The sequence below is a fragment of the Mastomys coucha genome, unplaced genomic scaffold (genome assembly GCF_008632895.1).
Source record: "Mastomys coucha isolate ucsf_1 unplaced genomic scaffold, UCSF_Mcou_1 pScaffold5, whole genome shotgun sequence".
NCBI classification, from domain to species: Eukaryota; Metazoa; Chordata; class Mammalia; order Rodentia; family Muridae; genus Mastomys; species Mastomys coucha.
Genome location: NW_022196911.1, coordinates 116,984,270 through 117,001,089, shown reverse-complemented (window position 1 = coordinate 117,001,089; position 16,820 = coordinate 116,984,270). Strand labels below are relative to the sequence as shown.

At 44.4% G+C, this 16,820-nt stretch overlaps 1 protein-coding gene across 1 annotated transcript in view; it reads left to right on the top strand.

The window, feature by feature from the left end:
- Nucleotides 1–16,820, top strand: part of Nploc4 (NPL4 homolog, ubiquitin recognition factor) — a 52,541-nt gene that overhangs the window by 12,123 nt on the left and 23,598 nt on the right. Inside the window, exons 4-11 of the mRNA XM_031354121.1 lie at nucleotides 2,261–2,437; nucleotides 3,648–3,696; nucleotides 4,394–4,488; nucleotides 6,458–6,581; nucleotides 8,498–8,677; nucleotides 11,480–11,566; nucleotides 13,525–13,596; nucleotides 14,467–14,593. Coding sequence (XP_031209981.1) covers nucleotides 2,261–2,437; nucleotides 3,648–3,696; nucleotides 4,394–4,488; nucleotides 6,458–6,581; nucleotides 8,498–8,677; nucleotides 11,480–11,566; nucleotides 13,525–13,596; nucleotides 14,467–14,593 — 911 coding nt within the window. The remainder of the gene's footprint in view (nucleotides 1–2,260; nucleotides 2,438–3,647; nucleotides 3,697–4,393; nucleotides 4,489–6,457; nucleotides 6,582–8,497; nucleotides 8,678–11,479; nucleotides 11,567–13,524; nucleotides 13,597–14,466; nucleotides 14,594–16,820) is intronic.

The following is a 16,820-nucleotide window of genomic DNA, read 5'->3' as shown; positions in this document are numbered from 1 at the left end:
GGGTTTTTTGTTTTTTAAAGACATCCTCGAATTATCCAAGCTGGCCTTGCACTTAATGTGTAGCTAAGGTGGACCTTGAATTTGTAACTGCTTGCTTTTACCTTCTCAAGTGCTGGGATAACAGGTGTGCACCATCAAGTCTGGCTAATCCTTTGGTTTATGTAGGAGTCTCACGCTTGGCAGTCTACTATGGGCAGGAGCTCAAAGACTCATCTGCTGCCCAGTGAACACTACCATCTCTGAGCCTCAAGTGCCTCATCCTGGCCTGGCCAAGGGACAGCTGTGTCCTCTGCTATTCTTAGTGACATTGCTGCGAGCTTTGGAAGGCCTGGGTGGTTTTTTTTTAGCTTTAGTGCTCAGCAGTGTTTTTTACAGTATATTGGCTAAAATTGATCCGGTGTCTGAGCCAAGTATTTTATAGTTAGAGGATGTTTAGAAATATCTAATCCAGCGTTAGAAGCAGAAGTTCTTGTTACAGTCTGGCAGCTTTACTGCCTCTGAATTACGGAGGATACGGAGGCCAGGGCAGCTCTTGCAAGCTGTAGTCCTCCTCTGGGGAGGCCGAGTGGCCGTCAGTGCTTGTACTTGCAGACACTGCTCCTCTTCCATTTGTTCTTCAGCACTGGACCAGTTGTTCTCTCAGCTTCTTTCTTGTGTGTCCTCTTGACAGCAGCTGAAAGTTTGCCAAATGATCTGTCTCCTCCTGTCCTCAAAGGCTGGAGCTGACTTAGTGCCCGAGACACCTCTGGTCAGCCATGACCCACAGTGGTTCTGTGATAGCTTCAGAGAGGAAACTTTCTTTAGCCACAAGTCATGTCAAGTTGGAGCAGAGCAAGTAGAAGTGTCGCAGCTCTTTCGGAAACCAGGCCTTCTGCAGTCTTGGAGCAGGAAGGCTGTGCCTGGGACTCTGCCCTGTCAGAGTGAAAGAAAGTGTTGGCATCTGCTTGAGGTTCCCAGGGGCAGAAACCAGCAGAATTGCCCCTGTAGTGTGGTGACCCTCTGTCCCTGGCGGATATTAAGACAGATGTGGTTACACACATCTGTAATCCTAACACCCAGTAAGTAGAGGCAGAAGGATTTTCTTTCTTTTTTTTTTTTTTTCCCAAGACAGGGTTTCTCTGTATAGCTCTGGCTGTCCAGGAGCTCACTCTGTAGACCAGGCTGGCCTCAAACTCAGAAATCCTGCCTCTGCCTCCCAAGTGCTGGGATTAATTGCGTGTGCCACCACCGCCCAGCTGAGGCAGAAGGATTTTGAGTTTCCATAGTGAGATGTGGAGTTTTTTGTTTTTTTAAATAAGTCAGTGTTTTAGTTAGGATTTTTATTGTTGTGATAAAACACCACTACCAAAAGTAGCTTCGGGAGGAGGAAAGGGTTGAATTGGCTTATACATCCTGGTTCACAGTCATGGAGGGAGAGCAGGGCAGGAAGTGAAGTTGAAGCCCTGGAGGAATGCTCATTCTTCATGGCTTGCTCAGCCTGCTTTCTTAAACACCCCAGGACCACCTGACCAGAGGGTAGCACTGCCACCAGTGGGCTGGTCCCTTCCATATGGAGTTGATTGCTAATTAAGAGACTGCCCACAGTTGGCCTACAGGCTGTAGTACCAGGCATGCTTTCAGTTCTACTTCTCTGTTGTATACTTTACTTTGCCAAGCTGACAAGGCAAACAATGAAAACAAACCAAAACCCACCAGCAGGACAGTCAGGATTGTGCCTTGGAACTTGTTGATTATGGCAGTTCTCTGAGGCCTGTAGATGAGAGACCAGATGTGAAGTAGCTTGTAAGTTAGTGGTTGCATAATCCGTGCCTGGATGCTTGTGACTCATGTCACCTCATTCAGTGTTGGACTTGTATATGAGCAACATAGATCGATGGAGAGCTGATGTGTGGATTAGGTAGATTGCTATGGATGGAGAGCTGATGTGTGGATTAGGTAGATTGCTATGGATGGAGAGCTCAGCACAGGCCAGAGGGCTGTCCTCGAGCCCCAGGTGAGCGCAAGCTATATTAATGATGCAGTCAGATGGCTACGTGTGTTTCATAGCTTTTAAAATATTGGTAAGAGATTTCAGATGATGTGCACTGATGTTTATAATGCCAGGAAAGAAAGAAGTTTCTGTTGTCTTAAAATCAGGAACTTCCCTATGTAGCCCTTTAAAATGGTAGCATTTGTTCTTTGAAGCTGTCAGGGTCCACACCAAACTTTGTGGTTTGTATTTGGGGGAGTATGGCATTGTGACATTTTGTCCTTTGAACAGGCATGGAGATTTGTTGTTCCTGTTTCCCTCAAGCCTTGCTGGACCCTCGTCTGAAATGGAAACATCGACCTCAGCAGGGTTAAAGGCCTTTGGTGCTCCTAATGTGGTTGAGGATGAGATCGACCAGTACCTCAGCAAGCAGGATGGGAAGATTTATAGGAGCCGAGACCCACAGCTGTGAGTGCTCCACGGGCTCCTGCCTGCCAGGGATGCGCCAGTGGATTATTAAAGTGCATATTTAAGAGCTGGGTGTGGTGGCTTTAGTAATCTTAGACCTTAGGGGCAAAAGCAGGAGGACTGTTTTAAGTTCAAGGTTAGTCTGGTTGACATAGTGAAATCAGGCTAGCTCTTGAGACCATGTCTCCAAAAATAAATAAATAAATAAATAAACAAACAAACAAATAAAATAAGCATGTTCCATGTTAGTAAGTATTTGATAAAGGTGAAAAATCTGAGTTTGGCCACCTATTATCACATTATTTTACTGCATGTTATACAACTTTTTAGTAGATGAAACTTTAAAATAGATTCCACATAAAATGTTTAGGAGTATGTGAATACTGAGAAACTCAAAAGGTGTCTAGAGACAGGTGGGGTCTGTTTTGATGCCTCTGGAGATGCATGCCTCCTCACTCCAACAGAGGTAGGAATAGAAGAGACTGATGATAGTTGATTTTTTTACCATTGTAAGGGCTGGCTCTGACCTCTTAGGAGCAGTAGAATGGCTTTAGTAGAATATCCTGGACACTAGGTACCCTTCAGTGAATCTTACCTACAGATCTGCTGCTTGGATATTCACTTTGTATCAGGTTATGTAACATGCTAGTGCATGTGCAGTTGAGAGTGCTTGCTGTTCTTGCACAGGATCCAGGTTTGAATCTCAGTATCTGCATGGTGGTTTACAGTTGTCTGACCTGTGCACCAGGCACATAGTATGAAGGCAAGACACCCATACACATAAAGTAAAATTGAAGTAAAACAGAGAAACCACTTAGAAACACCATGATCTACACTCAGATGTGAAATTATGTATGTGGAGGCTGTTTGTCTCTGCAGTGGGTGCTGACAGTGGGACACTTGTGTGTCAGGTGGGAGAGCCAACAATGCCACTCAGCTGCAGGACTGGAGCCTCTTCAAGGGAATCACGATAACCTGGGCTTTCTTGGTCCTTTAGAGCCTTCTCACATATATGTTAATTCTGCTCTTCAGAAATAAGCCCGTCTATTATAGTGGCAACTTTGTGTCCCATCAACAGTAATTCTTCATTTGTAGGGAAGCACTTTGCCGAAGTGTGATGTACATTTTAAATATCAAAAATATTGTGAAGTAGCAACAGAAAGTAACCTTTGTGCCCCTGTGCTTTTCTTCTACCCTGTGTACTCTTCAGATGCCGCCATGGTCCCTTGGGCAAGTGTGTGCACTGTGTCCCACTGGAGGTAAGGTTGTGAAGGGGAGGTTTTGGCTGAGCAGTGTGCTTGGCTGCTGCTGAAAGAGCTGTCTAAGCATTTTTTTTGTCCTAAACTTGGATATTTATTGTCTTGGGCCTTTTATTCCCAGTAGTACAAATGGCAGAAAGAATCTGAGACTTATTTATGGGAGTGACCTTTTAGGGGGATTGTGAGTGGCTGAGGCGTTTGTTGCTGTGATGAAGGGTTATGTACTTTAGCCTTCCTAGATAACTCTTCACTGTCACATAGCTGGGCCTCTCGCTTCCTGCTTGTGATGATTTTGATTTACTGTGTCTGAATCTTAGGTCTCCTGTTGACCAATCGATCTCTCCCTCTCCCTCTCTCTGTCGTGTGTGTGTGTGTGTGTGTGTGTGTGTGTGTGTGTGTGTGTGTGTGTGTGTATGTGTCTGAGGTACAAGCATTCTGTCACTAAGCTATATCCTCAGGCATTTTGTGACTTAAAAAATCTTAGAGCTTTTGTGTTTAACAGGAGTTCATTATATCTCAAAGAAATGTGACTAGGTCAGAAAAACACCTTGATTCTAACCTTGAACTAATGAAGACCCAGGTTAGCCTCCCTCATTGTCTCTGTGCCTTCTGGTCTGATCCCTGCACAGTAAGATTCAGAAGACTCTTGTATCCTGGCAGAACTGTGACCATTCATTTTCTGTGTATGGTTTGGCAGCCATTTGATGAGGACTACCTGAACCACTTGGAGCCTCCTGTGAAGCACATGTCCTTCCATGCCTACATCCGGAAGCTGACTGGAGGGGCGGACAAGTAAGTCTCCTGTGGCCCAGCACACAGACTTAATGCATTTCTGATGATTATAGTTTATAGTCACAGAGCATGGGAGTGGAAAGGTGAAGCAGTGCAGTGCAGAAAACAGTAGAGTCTCAAGTGTTGCCTAATCTAGAGGCAGAGAACCTGGCCCATGTCCTGCTGTCACCACTGTGCTCAGAGAGGTAGACAAGATAGATAGCGCTGCAGAGACAGCTACTCCCTGAGGATCTCAGCTCCTTCCCTCCCCAGGGTTCTGCCTGTATGGCAGCTTTACTGTTACAACTGTAATGGGGCTGAAGCCCAACACTCTCAGGGGTTGCATTCTGGTACCACAGGGGCTCTAGTTAATAGACTTGTCAGGCAGGGCAGTGTAAGCAGCCTCCTCCTTCCCTGAATGGTAGTGGCAGCAGTGGCCAGAAAGGTAAACTAAGGCATGTATTATTTGATTTTCTTAAGTTAGCCCTCGCTGATAAGAGGACAGGGCTCTGAGTTCAAGTCAGCAGGTTTTTTTTTCTTTTTTTTTTTTTGTTGTTAAAAATGATTGTCTGATTGTAGCTTTTCTCAGACAACCTGCCAGCATCCAAAATAACTTTGTTGTTGTTGTTGTTGTTGTTTTTTTGTTTTTTTGAGACAGGGTTTCTCTGTGTAGCCCTGGCTGTCCTGGAACTCACTCTGTGGACCAGGCTAACCTCAAATTTAGACATCCACCTGCCTCTGTCTCCCAAGTGCTGAGATTAAAAGTGTGCACCACCACTGCCCGGCCCAAAATAGCTTTTTAATTTTATTTGTTTATTAGTTTATTTACTTGTTTATTTATTTGAGTCAGAATTTCTCTTTGTAGTCCAGGCTGGGTTCAAACTCAGAGATCTGCCTGCCTTTGCCTCCCGAGTGCTGGGATTAAAGGCATGGGCTATCCCTGCTGGCTAAGGCAAAATGATCTTTTATTTATTTATTTATTTATTTGGTTTTTTCGAGACAGGGTTTCTCTGTATAGCCCTGGCTGTCCTGGAACTCACTCTGTAGACCAGGCTGGTCTTGAACTCAGAAATTCGCCTGCCTTTGCCTTCCAAGTGCTGGGTTTAAAGGCATGCGCCACCACTGCCCGGCAGGCAAGATGATCTTAACTCATCTCAAGCTAGCCATTCACATCATGCATTTTGAATCATCAACACCAAAAACATAAAATTTTTATTTACAAAAATGTCACATGGTACAATTTAAATAGGTATACGTTTTTTGGTCAGTTATTTCTTAATAAAGCTGGGGGAAGGGCAAGAAAGAAAATGGAGGTTGGTGGAATGATTCCGTTGGATAAAGGTACTTACTGCTAAGCTTGATGAGCTAAATTCAATCCCTGGCCAGAACCTGCCTGGTGAAAGGAAAGAAACAATTATTGCAAGTTGGCCTCTGACCTCTGCATGTGAATGCATACCCATATACACATGCACACTAAACAAAACAACTGTTATCAAGCAAGAAAGTGGACTATTCTGTGATTGAGAATACTGATACCACTTCCACAGAATTACTGTAGGTCAGTGGTAGGCCTGGTACTAACTCATGGATAATCTAAGATGGTGCTTTTTATTTAGTAGATAGAGTGACTATGTAACTGTTCTGTATTTTAATGAGTTTTTTTCCTAAGAATAAGCATGTTATACAAATGAGTAGATCCTGGGCAAATAATGTCATCAGTCACTCACAAGCTGTACTTTCTCTTGGCGGCACAAGTTAGATAATATAGCTTTCCAGCAGTGCTCTTGAAAACCTCATGGGTGTGGGGAAGAGCTGTGTGTCCCTTACAGGACACTGTAGAAAGTGGGGAACTTTGAACTTCTACTAGAACAGCTTTAGTGCATTGCCTTGTGTTCTCACTGTGCAGTGGATGTAAGCTGCACATGCCCTCGAGTCTCCTGCCTGACTCCGTACTATTGTTATGTTTAACTTAAGTCTTGTTTTCCTTCAGGGGGAAGTTTGTCGCCCTGGAGAACATCAGCTGCAAGATTAAGTCAGGCTGTGAGGGACACCTCCCATGGCCAAATGGTATCTGCACCAAATGCCAGCCTAGTGCCATCACACTGAACAGACAGGTAAGTAGCCTGTGTCCCTGAGATTTGTTTTCATGACTAACAAGTGGACACTTCCTTTGTGGTAAATTCTCTGGTGTTTCATTCATTCATTTATTCTCTTCCTTTCTTTCTTTCTCTCTTTCTTTCTTTCTTTCTTTCAATTTATATTTTTAGTTACTTTTTTTTTTTTTAAGATTTATTTATTATTATAAGTAAGTACCAGAAGAGGGCGTCAGATCTCATTATGGGTTATTGTGAGCCACCATGTGTTTGCTGGGATTTGAACTCAGGACTTTTGGAAGAACAGTTGGTGCTCTTACCTGCTAAGCCATCTCTCCAGCCCTTGTTTAGTTTTTTGAGATAGGATTTATCTGTGTAGCTCTGCCTATCCTGAACATTGTTCTGGAGACTGGCCTGGAACTCAAAGATCTGACTGCTTCTGCCTCCCAAGTGCTGGGATTAAAGGCCTGTGTCCCCACACCTGGCTTTAGTTACATATATACATGCTGTGTGTCTGTGTGGGATGTGTGCCTGAATAGGACAGGAGAGGGAGTCAGATTCCCTGCAGTTAGTTACTGGAAGTTTTAGTTATTTTGTTGTTGTTGATTCTGAAACATGGGTTTTCTAGGAGATTTTTAAATGCTCAGTGCTTGTGACTTTACCTTTAATAACATATTACATGGAAGTTGGTAATGAGGCTCCCAACGTGTCAGCAATCTCTCAGGTTCAGAAGAGCCTGGCTGAGGTGCACTGGCCTCTTGCTTGTCATTGTGGCTAATGAGAACTGCATCCTTCTCCTGGCTCTGCCAGCCATACCTAGCTTCTTGGAGCGTGATTGAGTGTTAGAATCTTTTTTAAAAATAATTTATTAATTTTTATTTTATGTGCACTGGTGTTTTGCCTGCATTCGTATCTGTATGAGGGGTACAGATCTTGGAGTTACAGACAGTTGTGAGCTGCCATGTGGTTGATGGGAATTGAACTCAGGATCTCTGGAAGAACAGTCAGTGTTCTTTTTTCTTTTCTTCTAACTTTTTTTTTTTAAAGATTTATTTACTTATTTTATGTATGTGAGTACACTATAGCTATTTTCAGACACATCAGAAGAGAGCATCGGGTCCCATTACATATGGTTGTGAGCCACCATGTGGGAATTGAACTCAAGACTTCTGGAAGAGCAGTCAGTGCTTTTAACTGCTGAGCCATCTCTCCAGCTCCAAGTCTTTGGAATCTTAATCTTCCTTAATTTCTTCATTCTTATGGAAAGCCACTTTTCACTTTGGAAACCTCCATTTTAGGTAAAACCAGTGAGATTAGTTCCAGTTGATTGATTGATGAAATTCTCCTTTCCCTGTCCCCCTGATCTCTAAAGAATGGCCAGTTTGCCTTTTTTCCCCCTCTCCTTCCTTCTTTTCCTCCCTCCCTCCCTCCTTCCCTTCTTTATTTAGAGGCAGTCTCTAACAGTTTCTAGGTTGGCCTCAAACTCAATGCAATTTCTTTTCTGCATCAGCTTCCTGAGTGCTGGGATTGGTGATGGATGGGTCACCATGCCTGGCCAGAGTAGGTTCTTAGGTTTGAGTGTGTTTGTTGTTTGCTTCAGGGGTTTAAACTCTAGTGCACGTGCTAGGCATGTCAGTGATCTACCACTGGCAGCATGTGTGGATTACACCTCTAAGCATGTGTAGCTGAGAACTAGGGCTGGGTCCAAGCTGAAAGAAAAACAAATGGGGCTGGGATGTGGTTCAGTGCTCTTAACCATGTATGCAGGCGGACTACAGATATATACACAAGCAAAACCTCCTATGCCTAAACCCGAAGCTAAATAAATTAAATAAACAACTAGATAATGTTTTTATTAGATTAGTTCTTGGGAAACAACATTGTTTCTGATGGGATGTTTTCATTAAAGCTTTTGTTATCCTTTGTTAACTCTACAGAAATATAGACATGTGGACAACATCATGTTTGAGAATCACACCGTTGCTGACCGCTTCCTTGATTTCTGGAGAAAGACAGGGAACCAACATTTCGGGTACTTATATGGACGGTACACAGAGCACAAAGACATTCCCCTTGGCATCAGGGCTGAAGTGGCTGCAATTTACGAGCCTCCTCAGGTACATGAGTGCAGGGCCTGGGTGTAAGAAGGTCTGGGTGGTTTATAAGGTGCTGTGAAGCACCCTTTCCGAAGGCCTCTTTCTCCATTTGTTTTTTCCACAGCTTTTCTATCTCTTGCTGTACAGTTTTAGGCGAGCATACATTACACACGTGTATGTGATAATTATTTCCAAAATTATTGGAAAATAAGATCACAGCCCCTAGGACTGGCCTTTTGGCAGAATACTTTCCTGGCACTCTGGCATTCACAAAGCTTAGGGTACCATCCCTTCCACTTTATAATCCGTATGTGGTGGCCACATACACCTCATATGCCTGTAATCCTAGCATTGGAGAGGTAAAGGCAGGAGGATCAGAAGTTTAAGATAGTTGGGCAGTGGCAGTGCACACCTTTAATCCCAGCATTCAGGAGGCAGAAGCAGGGATCTCTGTGGATTTGAGGCTAACCTGATCTACAGAGCTAGTTCCAGGAAAGCCAGGGCTACACATAAAACCCCCAAAGACCCCAAAAAACAAAAAGTAAAAAATATTGAACTACAAGATCATCCTTAGCTACCTAGCAAGTTGGAGGCCAGCCTAGCATACATGAGATCTTGAATGAAAAACAACAACAACAACAAAGCAAAACAAAAAAGTTTGACTTCCAAAAGGAAACAGATATATAGGGACAGAAACCAGCCCCCCGCCCCCTTTTTTAAATATATTTGTGTCTCTAGGTCTATCTGTGTGTGTCTGCATGCCACAGTACATGAATAGAGGTCAGAGAAAACTCGCTGTCATCAGCTCTCTTTCCACCAGATGAGTTCCATCGATCAGGATCAGGTCATCAGACTTGTGTGCAAGTGTAGCTATTCACTTCAGTATTCTGGAGGTCGCTGTACACCTCTCACTCTGCTGGCTTCTTAGATCATCTGACCCAGGGCCCCAGGTGACCCTGGGGCACATGTCAGGGTCTGCAGATGTGACTGTAGGAGTACAGTGTGTGGCCACCCCACTTTGACGTTTTGGCATTAGTATCAAGATGTATGAGATTGTAGAAGTCTTTTCTGTTGTTTGTGTACAAAGAAATGGTCCATGGTAACTGAGACCCTACATAGAAACCCACTCATGCAGACCTTGGGTTATGGCGTGCTCTCTGATTGAGGTGCTGCTTGTAAACACAGAGCCTCGGCTCAGTTTTGAAGATCTCTGTCATGGAGTATAGCAGTTACATTAAAAATTTAATTGAGCTGGGTGGTGGTGGTGCACGCCTTTAATCCCAGCACTTGGGAGGCAGAGGCAGGCGGATCTCTGAGTTCGAGGCCAGCCTGGTCTACAGAGTGAGTTCCAGGACAGCCAGGGCTACACAAAGCAACCCTGTCGTGAAAAACCAAAAAAAAAAAAAAAAAAAAAAAAAAAAAAAAAAATTTTTTTTTAATTGAAGCCTAATGTGGATGCTTAATCCTTAGACCTAAGTACCTGGGAGGCCAAGACAAATTGAAGTTTAAGGTCAACTGTGCTTCAGAGTAAATCTGAGTCCAGTCCAAATTAAAAAATGAGACACTGTCTAGAAAAAGACAGGATATGGCAACCAGCACCAGTGATCCTAGCACTGAGGAGATAGAGGCAAGGGATCATTGCAGTTTTGAGGCCAGCTTAATCTACACAGTGACTTTGAGGGCAAACATAACCACATAACAACAGGCTATCCTAAGAAATCCTCTTCCCCCACAAACCAAAAAACTACCATATTTTGGTGGAAAGAACAGAAACTTGGGGCATTCCGACTGGTATCATTGTATCGATGTTCCCATGTTGGGGGTCCCAGAGGCTGAAATTCTTGACCTAAGACCATGTACCCATACCAAGTCAGCTCTTGCCACCTTGTTATTGGGAGGTATTTCTTATTTGCACCCAAGGTTGGTATATGACCTGTGTTCTCAAAGAATTAGTGTTTTCTACCTGGTGAATCCAGCAAGCATAAAGTCCATTACTATTTTGTTAGAATTTTACTAGTTTACAAGGTTGTATTCCATTGAAGTCTCTTAGTCTAGGACCCCTGATTTTTAGTCCTGTGACTGGTATTTTGGCTTAGAGTGATACTTATTCATGATATTGGGCTACATTTAAGTGGGGAGTAAAGATTTCAGTAAGTTCTCTCCACTTCAGGAAGTGGGTTACTATTACCTCTAATTTTTTTTCATTTATTTATTTGTGTGTACACAGTGGAGATCAGAATACAACTCGAGGCAGTCAGTTATATCTTTTTACCATAAGAGTTCTGGGGATAAACTCAAGTCCTCAATACTGATGGCTCTTAAGTTGCTGAGCCATGAGGCCAACCTGTTAGCACTTTAAGTTGTGCATACACTAGCCACAGTCTGAGCCTATCAAATGCTCAAGCTGAGTGCTCCACGTTTTAATGAGCAGGTTATAGTTTGAGGTGGGTGTTCATGTTCTGTTATCAGGTTACTCCTTTGGCTCAGTGTCTTGGCTGTAGAACCAAGTGTTGACTTTACAGCAGCAGGGCACAATGCAGCAGAGTGGTTCTGGAATGTCTGCTATTTTGCAGCTGCTGTCCTCCTGCTAGTCAAGCTGTAGAGCAGAGTTACTCATTCTCTGGAGTTCTGAGAGCAGCTCCATCCCCAGGAGAAGGCACCTTGCAGGCAAACAGCAGAGGCAGCCTTCCTTTGGGCTCATTTGTGTTGGTAGCTGTTGATACCTGAGCAGTGTTGGAGCTGGTTGGTAGAAGTGGAAGGGGTAGAGGCTCCACTCTTCCCAGGTCTCTCTTCTAATTGCTTTATGTCTGTGGTCCCACACAGATTGGTACACAGAACAGCCTGGAGCTTCTGGAAGATCCGAAAGCTGAGGTGGTCGACGAGATTGCTGCCAAACTTGGCCTGAGGAAGGTATGAGGCTCTATCAGCCAGGTGGCCTTTAGGGAAACCAAGGCTCCTTGCAGGGGAAATCCAAACCGATGGAGTGGCTAAGTCTGCGCTGGGAGCAAACCCTTAGCTGACAAGATCAAGTGTGGCCTCAGCCCCTTTGGAGCCTCAGTTGTGTTCATTGGTGCTAGTAGCTTTGAAGGTCCCCTGACTTGGAGTGAGGTGAGAACGTCTTGTCAAGCATAAATATGAAGCTAAGAGTTAGGCACATACATGTGCCTGTCACTGCCCCTCCCTACCTATACTCTGCTGGCCGAGGCAGGATGATCAAGAGTTCAAGGCTAGCCTGATACATAGAGCAAGGATTACTTATAACGACCCAATATAAGGTATGAAGACACAGCTTTTCCCCTTGATAGCCATAGTTCTCAGAGGCAGCTGCCATGTTGCAGTCTATAGGAGAGTTTGCTGTTCATGTGACTTGCTTTACTTGGTGCTAGCATTCTTCCTGCATCAGCATTGGGCTTCCTGTGTACAGTGTAGGTCTCTGACCCTGCAGTTGTCTGGGTCTCTTGAACAGTTAGCAGACATGAGAGAGTCCTTGTTCAGTCCATTGCCACCCTCGACAAGTGTTCTAACAAGTGTTCTAGGAATGGTAGGTTGTGGTTTTTGTTTTTAAGACGTCCTTTTGTAGCTCACACTGGTCTAAACTTAAATCCTCCTGCCTCAGCCTCCTACTGTGAGGATTGAAGACGTATGCTCCCATCCCGCCTTGTTAGTGTTTACAGGCTCATTGAACCATGAATTTGAACACATTGTGGAATTTCAGTATTGGTAGCCGTGTTTAGACAGAGAGGAATGATCTACGTGGATCACTTCATCTTACCTATCTGTAGGTGGGCAGGAAGACCTAGAAACGTGGCTTGGAAGTCACAGCATGGTTTTACCTTGTTGCCCTACATGTTCTGGAGCCAGCATCTCAGTGTTGGTCACACTCTAGTGCAAATTCTGGGAGTTTTGTTGAGGAGAAAAAGTAGCCCAGGATTTAGACCCATGTGTTGCAGATTTATGTTTTGTAACATCATGACCTTGTAAAATCTGAAGTTATGGAAGTTACTTTCTCAGAACCCTCTTTTCTCACTTGTTCTTACCTCAGTCTGGTTTGGACCGTGCCTATTGAATGGATCCTCTGTGCTTGCTCTCTGTGTTACCATCCTTTTGGTTTGTGCTCATCTGAGCATTGTTATAGCAGTAGTGACCCATAGTGTGTCACACTTATGTGTAGATGGCAATTTGATGCGCTGAGTGTCAGTGTCATAGAGAGAGTGGTGACCATCTGTCAGTTTCCCCAAGGATGGAAGTGATGGTTGCTTTGCTTGTCCTCAAGCTCCAGTCTGACAGCCTCTCACTGTCTCCTGATGCTGGAGGCCAAGGGGAGCAGAGATGATAGAGCATGCAGGCCTGTCACTGCAGGACACCCAGCACAGCACCTGGATTGTAGGACTGGCCTTTAGGGAGCCCCAGTGGTACAGCTTTAGAGCTTGGACCCTCAGCTGTGGCAATCTGAAACCTCTATTGTAACACTCCTTTCATCTTAGGTGCCTCTCTCCAGGGACACTGTTTCTTCCTTGTGGAAGACCTATCCCAGGAACCCATACTGCGTGCTTCTTGTCTGTCTTCTTTTTGGAGCATAAACTCCTTGCCTCATCCTGTTGGTCTCATTTACAAGATGTTCTGACTTCTAGTGGAGTGCGGACTTGAGTGGTCCTGAGCAGAGCCTGTTTGATGGATGCATATTTGTCATCGCAGCACCAGAGAAGGTGCTGCTTTCTCCCTGGCAGCAGAGCTGAGGAACTGTGCTCTCGGCTTTACATGGCTCAGGAGCTGGAAGGGTTGTGTGCAGGGCGGTGCTCTTACGCTCCCTCGACAGAAGCCATCTGCTGTACGGAGATACTCAAAAGATGCTTTCCTTTTCCATTAAGGTTGGATGGATATTCACGGACCTTGTCTCAGAAGATACCCGAAAGGGTACAGTCCGATACAGTCGTAATAAGGTGAGACGGAGACAGGAATGTGGCTTGGCCTTGAAACCTCACTCAGGTAGTGCTGACTAAGACCTCTCAGTCTCTGCACAGCTTGCAGATAACTCTGAAGACAGTCTTGTTAGTCAAGGCTCACCCTGCTGAGCCGTCCAATGGATCAGACTCACCTGTACTTGGGGCCTGTGGGAGTGGGAGCCAAGGCCTTTTGCTCCCCTACTTTGGGTGGTTTTACACGAGTCCCTGACAGCTATGGGTTGCTGGTGTTTGTTTTAGTGTGTTTTTTGAGGCATGGCAGCTTGCTTGCTTATTTATTTATTTATTTATTTACTTACTTATTTATGACAAGCTTCTCAGCCTTGGCTGTCCTGAAACTCACTATATAGACCAAGTTGGCCTCAAACTCACAGAGATCCACTTTTTTTCTATGTAGGTACACTGTAGCTGTCTTCAGACGCCTCAGAAGAGGGCATCAGATCTCATTACGTATGGTTGTGAGCCACCATGTGGTTGCTGGGATTTGAACTCAGACCTTCAGAAGAGCAGTCAGTGCTCTTAACCGCTGAGACATCTCTCCAGCCCCGCAGAGATCCACTTCTATTTGCTTCCCAAGTTGCTAGCATTAGAAGCTCTTTTTTCTTCTTTTTTTTAAAAATAATTTATTTATTTGTTGTGCATGTATACACACATGTGCCACAGCACACATGTGGAGGTCAGAGGACAGCTTGTAGTTGTTTCTCTTCTTCCATCATGAGGGACCTAGGGATTGAACTCAGGCCAGTCTCAGTGGCAAGCATCTTTACCTGATGGCTCCACTCTTAGAAGAGATAGAAGCTTGTTTTGACTCGTGCTGTAAAGTTTGATATTCCGCCTCTCTCGGCTTAGGACACCTATTTCCTGAGTTCAGAAGAATGCATCACTGCAGGAGACTTTCAAAACAAGCACCCCAACATTTGCCGACTCTCTCCCGATGGTCATTTTGGATCCAAGTTTGTTACTGCAGTGGCCACAGGTATAAATGGGGCAGAGTGCCACAAATACTACTGCCCATTAATGTCTGTTCTTCTTTGCAGCAACTTCTCATCCTTAACTTTGTTATGATAAGCTTCTTCTTTTCTGTGTGTGTTGGTCTTTTCAAGACAGGGTTTCCCTGTGTAGCCCTGGCTGTCCTGGAACTTTCTCTGTAGACCAGGCTGTCCTTGAATTCAAAAATCTGCCTGCCTCTGCCTCCTAGGTGCTGGGGTTAAATATGTGTGCCACTATTGCCTGGCATAATAAGCTTCTTAATAAACTTTTGAGAACATGGATTCTTCCTTTTGTTTTATGGTAAAAATTCTGAGTTTAGCATCACCTAGGGGACTAGGGCCAAGTCAGGGCTTCTCCATAGCGATCCTTAGGTATAGTATAGTGTGTCATCATAAGCCTAGGGTAACTCTTTTCAGCAACTTGAAATAACTGTGCAAAAAGAGAGAATTTCTGTTTTCGTGATTCATGTACATTTGACATGATAAATGTGACTATCATTCTCAAAAAAATTACTATAAATCTTTTGGGACAATATCCGTTAGATAATACATATCATATGCACTGTAAATATGTATTAGGTTGTAGCCTATATGAACATGCACCAGGTCTTTTGTTACATCCCTAAGGTGCAATCCTAAAGAAAAGTCAGGCATAGGACCATAGAATAGAAAGGCGTAGGGATACAAAGCGAGAGCCAGACTGTAAGCATGTGATCCACTTAGCTAGATTTTTTTTTTTTTTTTTTTTGGTTTTTCGAGACAGGGTTTCTCTGTGTAGCCCTGGCTGTCCTGGAACTCACTCTGTAGACCAGGCTGGATTTCGAACTCAGAAATCCACCTGGCTCTGCCTCTCAAGTGCTGGGATTAAAGCATGCACCATCACCGCCAGGCTACACTTAGCTAGATTTTAAAGTAAGCACTGATCCTGACTCTGAAGGTCTCTTCTCTCTAGGGACCACAGAGCTCTTGTCCAGGTGACCTACTTTGTGGATTTTATGTTTTGTTTTTTAAAAACAACAGGGTTTCTCTTTATAGTCCTGGAACTTGCTCTGTAGATCAGGCTGGCCTTGAACTCACATCAACCTGTCACTATCTCCCTAGTGAGTAGGATTAAACGTGTGCACCACCACTGCCCAGCTACTTTCTGGTTCTTATAAAAGTGTCCCTACCAGTTCACACCCAGTCTGCATTCAGGCTTCTAGCTCAGACCTCCTTCATACTGCCTTAATGCAGGGACTAGGTCACCTCCCTGCTGTCTGTCAGTGGGTTCTGTTTCAAGAGACTCAGCAATTTTTAAGCCTTGCTAAGTGCTAGTAAGCTTGCCTTTTCTTAACAGGTTATGGCCTGTGTAGATTGACAAGGTAGTACTTCTTCTACCCGCACCCCCCTTTTATGAGTTAACATCCTTTGAGGAGTGAGAGACACTGGTTGTATCTTTGTTGTATCATGCTGATGGTGGAAGCATGTTAATTATTGCACATACAGATTGGTGACATTTTTCTAAGTTTTTGCTGGTGTTGAGTGTTAAAGGGAGTGAGTAGAGGTGTTGGTTAGCATTAGGGACCCCAAAGAGTCCTTCCTTGTGGGCAGGTAGGGCAGAGGGTGCTGACACTGTGGCAGATGTCAGGCAACTTGTGTGGTCAGGATACACATAAGGTTTGACAGCAAATCTGCCATAACCTATATCCTGACAGTTAGGGTGATGGCCTCTTGAGATGCTTCATGCTCTTTCTTGTTGCTTCCTTCACAACTTTGTGGTCCTGGAGACCTCAGATTATAGTCATGTATGTATTTCATGGTGGTTTATAAAGAAACATTGATTTTAATCTTGGATCATAATAAATAGGGGAGTTTGCCTACATGAATGTGCAGGGGGTAGGGCTATGGAACACTTCTTATTGTTTGTGACATCTCTTATCTGGCAGGATGCCCAGCATCTTCAACATCACACAAAAGCTGGCAGCGCCCCTTATTGAAACAGCCAGAAACACCTTCACAGACTTCCAGAACTCTCACCTTCACTGAGAATGGCTGTCCTGGGCTCCTGTGGGCTCCCATAGTAATCCAACCTTTTGGGATTTTTTTTTTTTTTTTGAGACAGGGTTTCTCTGTGTAGCCCTGGCTGTCCTGGAACTCACTCTGTAGACCAGGCTGGCCTTGAACGCAGAAATCCGCCTGCTTCTGCCTCCCTAGTGCTGGGAGTAAAGGTGTGTG